The following is a 4817-nucleotide window of genomic DNA, read 5'->3' as shown; positions in this document are numbered from 1 at the left end:
CCCATCCGCACCCCCCCCCCCCCCCCCCAACACATACACAAAACCAGTAACTTATATAGGCAGAGGCTTTCTAGAGGATGCAACAGCTTTGGGTAGAAATGGGAATGGGTTTTTTTTTAAAGCAACAAAAACAATATCTACAAATCACCTGAAGCTCCACAATTAAGTATTGTTTTTTTCCTTAAATCCAGATTTGATTTGCACAATATATTTTCAAAGCACTGTTACCTCCTATTGCAAAATTAATTACCCAAAACCACTACCTAATGATACACTAGCAGAAGACAGATTGACAAATTGCTAAGAAAAAACCTATAGTATAGGATTTCAAAGCAAATGAAGTACCCGTGCAGCAAAGGATGTGTGTGCTTAAGTGCTTTACTGAGTCAGAGCCAGAGCATTCATTAATTTGCTGGATTATGCTGCAAGATATGGATAATGCTGCAGGAGTAGGAGATGGGTGTTTCCAGGAAATAAATTACTTAATGTTCACATTGATGCTATAGCCTTAAACACAGCATATATAAGTAGAGACTGGAAGAAAAAGCGCAGATCAGGAATACAGATATGTTGTCAAGAATATGTCAAGAACCACCAAGGGTTGGAAGTGACTTCTGGAAGTCAGTTGCTCCAACCCCTCTGCTCATGCAAGGCCATGCAGAGACAGTTGCCCAGGACCATGTCCAGACAGCTTTTGAGTATCTCCAGGGATGGAGACTCCACAGTCTCCCTGGGCAACCTGTGCCAGCGCACCATCACCCTCACAGTGAAAAAGCTTTTGCTGATGTTCAGACAGAGCCTCCCGTATTTCAGTTTGTGCCCATTGCCTCTGGTCCTGTCACTGGGCAGCACTGGAAAGAGCCTGGCTCCGTCCTCTTTGCACCCTCCCTCCAGGTACTTACAGACATTGATAAGCCTCCCCTGACCCTTCTCTTCTCCAGGCTGAAGAGTACCAGCTCGCTCAGCCTGTCCTCACAGGAGAGACGTTCCAGTCTCTTCATCATCTTTGTGGCGCTTTGTTGGACTCTCTCCACTCTTGTACTGGGGAGCCCAGAACTGGACACAAGACTCCAGGTGTGGCCCCACCAGTGCTGAGTAGAGAGGAAGGATCATCTCCCTCCTGCTCCTGGCAATGCTTTGTCTAATGCAGCCCATGGATACCATTATCCTTCTTTGCAGCAATCACACATGGGCATGTGGTAGGTAGGCTTGAGGTAAAACTGCCTTTGAAGATAGTATTTGAGATGGATGTTGTACATCTCCCCTTCTCCAACAGAAATCATAGCTAATTTATTAAAAATTAAATTACTTCTATTATAAATTTAAGTCTGTATAATTTTATTGATAACTTAAATGTCTTGCACAAAGAGAAGTTGCTTATCGCTCTCTACAACTACCTGAAAGGGGGTTGTGGTGACGAGGGTGTTGGCCTCTTCTCCCAAGTAACTAGTGATAGGACAAGAGGAAATGGCCTCAAGTTGTGCCAGGGGAGGTTTAGATTGGATATTAGGAAAAATTTCTTCACTGAGAGGGTGGTCAGGTATTGGAACAGGCTGCCCAGGGAAGCGGTGGAGTTGCCATCTCTGGAAGTGTTCAAAAAACGTGTGGATGTGGCGCTTCAGGACATGGTCTAGGGGACATGGTGGCGCTGGATTAATGGTTGGACTTGATGATCTTGAAGGTCCTTTCCAACCTAGTGTTTCTGTGATTCTGTGAAGTGTTCTACATATTTAATAATATTTATTGAGATAGCTTTCTGTACAGAAATGCGCTGGTCTTTTCTGTCCTCTTTTACATCAGAGTTACAAGTCATTGTCATAGTGACACATAGTGACTATTCAAAGTAACTGACTTCCTAACCTTCCAAGAAAGAAGTTGCAATAGCCCTTCCCAGAACATCTGTTCTAGTACATGTGTCCTTTCATATAACCAGATCACAACACACCATGGCTAAGAGAACAGGTCCTTCACTCTTCCTAGATCTATCAACAACTTAAATGTTATTTATTGATAAAAGCTCTAATAATTCCAAGGAATACCTTCTGTCAGTTCAAATATTTTGAAAATTGCTGAAGTGCCAATTTTCTGTTTGAGACTTTTTTTCATATTTGTTTCTATACACACATATATGACTGAATTTGTACTTCTCTCTATTTGTACTTCTTTCCAAAGTCCTACTAAACCCCCTGTTTTTAAGTTCTGATGACCAGTGCTGCTGTGGGTGGAAGAAAAATTCTCTGCTTCCTGTTTTTTAAATAAGTTTTCAGTTCTAGAAACTGTTAGTATTATGACAAATGACATAAACCTAAAATAACCATAGAATAAAATACTGGATGAAGAAACATGATCTTATCTAACACATTTTCTATCCAAATCCACTAAAATCTTGGTTCTTAGAGACTCCAGCATGACCCAATGGCAATAGTAGCTCATTCTGCAGCATTAAATACTTGCGTATATTAAGATGGGGATGGAAAGGGCAATGACAGTGGCACCAGGCACTGAGAAGATTTTCAAAGACATTTAAATTAATCAGGAATGAGTCACAACTGAAATGGAGAAATACATCAGTGCTCGAAAGTCCTCTTTTATAGGGGCACAAAAAAAAGCGTCTATAATGCAAAACTGCATAGGGATCATTAAAAAATACATAGGCCTGTAAAGAGAACTAATACAAAACTCAGTATAATTTTAAAAGTCCAATATTTATAGGGAATAAGAATATCTCCAAGCTAGCTAGAGAAGAATATGTTACAGAATCTGTGTAAAACACCACTAGATTGGTAGCTTGTTAATTTTCAGAATCTTGCATGGATGTGGGCACCAACAACAGAAACCTGTTTTCCTCTTTCAAATATTGTAATAACAAAGCCCAAGATAACTCCATACCATATGCCTAATATTGTTGCTATTCTTTCCCTGTTGAACCATACTAAGAAACTGGAGAATGAAGAAAGGAAGAAAACATACCTGTTAGCACTGATCCTAAATTAATAAGCATGCAATTAATGTTAGAAGTGTCAATTCTCCATCATCCCTGAATTCTTTTACAGGTGGGCGAGATGAAAAAGTTGGTAATGATACACTTGAGGCATGTTAGAAATTCAGGTATCCAAAAAAAACTCTCCTCCATCTGGAATGTGCATTTTAGTAACAAAGAACCCAGAAGGTTCCAACAGTCAATTCTGAATTAGATGCAAACAGTAGATATGCTAACACAGCCACAATATCGGCCTGAACTATGTGCACGGCTCAGCTGCATCTGATACATGCCATGTAAATATTCACACATTTAATAATTTTAAGCTCTGGGATAACCTTATTACCTTCAATAGAGTGACTCATATTTATGAATATAAGGGCATGCACATAAGCAGTTTCAGAATCAAAAGTCCAATTTTAATGAAAGTTAAAGAGCAGTAATTATGCTAGACCTCAAACACAAGAGCTTCTTGCACAAGTGTTAGATTATAAACCAAATTTAAAACTGTTTCAGCTGAAACAGGAGCCAAATATTTTTATTTCTACCTTTTGCATGAGACATTTCTCTCATTCCATCAGTTTTCACAGTCTTTGAAGTGGGGAAAAAAGTATAATTCTGCCTTTCAAAGTGTATCATGATTCTTAATCCAACTTCTTATCTGCTCTGCTAATCTTAACTTCATTTCTGTCACTCTGGTTTCATATATCATCTTATTATTCCCTCAGTCTACATTACAGTAGTATCTATTAATCCACATTATAATTCATATTAAAGCTATAGTTAGCATGTGATCTAGCCAATTGAAGAAATTAAATCAAGACAATATTATGCTAAATTACAGTTAATTCTTCCTGCCAATTTTTTAGATAAACTTCTTTCCTGCGGCTTTATACACATAAGAAAAATTGCATGGAAAATGAGAAAATATGCACAAAGTAAGCTGCAGAAGAAAAGTCTCTTCCACAACAACAGGTTAAAAGAAATTGCAGAAATGTGCCTACTTTACAGTGTTTCTTTAAACTGAGTTTAGAATACATATACACACAATAATCTCCCAATGTTCAACATAAGCCAATTTTGCTTTCATACTTACCATTTTTTTCAGCTTTCTCCCTGCTATGGGAGTAGCCAGGAACTGAAGAAGAAAAGGTTGCAGTATCTCCTGAAGGTGGTCCAGATTTCTGATTGTTCTCACTATGGTCCACAGCAGCAGCATTTAGCCGGGACCTTCCAAGATGCAGCTGGGGTTGAGAGGGACTTGAGGGGGGATCAGGATCTGAATTCATTTTAGCTGCAAAAGAAGAGACTAACGATTAATTATCAGACAGTAGGGTTAAAACATAAAACCAGAGGAAAAATTTAAAATCTTAATATATTTATATAACTAGTTGAACAAAAAGTCTAGAAAAGGGTAAGAACACTGACAGCAACTTCAAGATGTATTTATACATTCTTCAGCAATTCCAAGCATGAGCAGTTACTCTTCAGTAAGACTGACCATATATAGGATTGTGCCAGAATAGCCACTGTCTTTTTCCCTAACTAGAAAAGAATCGATTTTCAAGTGTAGAAAAATGCTAAAATTAATGAATCAATCCTGTAAATACTGCATACAAATAACTTTGAATCTAATGTTCTACTTACACATGCAAAGACTAGCCCCTAACTTTTTATGGAACACTACTGACAGGTCTATAATGACAGAAAAATCACTTCATATCAAGTGCCTGGTTCACAGCCACCACCTAATCAGGTGCCAGAGAAAGACAAGAAAGACAAGAAGGCAAAGGAGGAGAAGGTGTAGAACTCTGCCACTGGAAATGAGGAGAGGGAC

General features: G+C 38.7%; 1 protein-coding gene across 1 annotated transcript in view; it reads right to left on the bottom strand.

The window, feature by feature from the left end:
• Nucleotides 1–4279, bottom strand: part of WFS1 (Wolfram syndrome 1 (wolframin)) — a 35443-nt gene extending 31164 nt beyond the window's left edge. Inside the window, exon 1 of the mRNA XM_010284447.1 lies at nucleotides 4077–4279. Within this exon, the coding sequence (XP_010282749.1) occupies nucleotides 4077–4269 (193 nt within the window). The 5' untranslated portion in view covers nucleotides 4270–4279. The remainder of the gene's footprint in view (nucleotides 1–4076) is intronic.
• Between the last annotated feature and the right edge of the window lie 538 nt (nucleotides 4280–4817).

Source organism: Phaethon lepturus, unplaced genomic scaffold (assembly GCF_000687285.1).
Source record: "Phaethon lepturus isolate BGI_N335 unplaced genomic scaffold, ASM68728v1 scaffold4383, whole genome shotgun sequence".
NCBI lineage: Eukaryota > Metazoa > Chordata > Aves > Phaethontiformes > Phaethontidae > Phaethon > Phaethon lepturus.
Note: the sequence above shows the minus strand (reverse complement) of the source record. Positions and strands in the feature narration are given on the sequence as shown.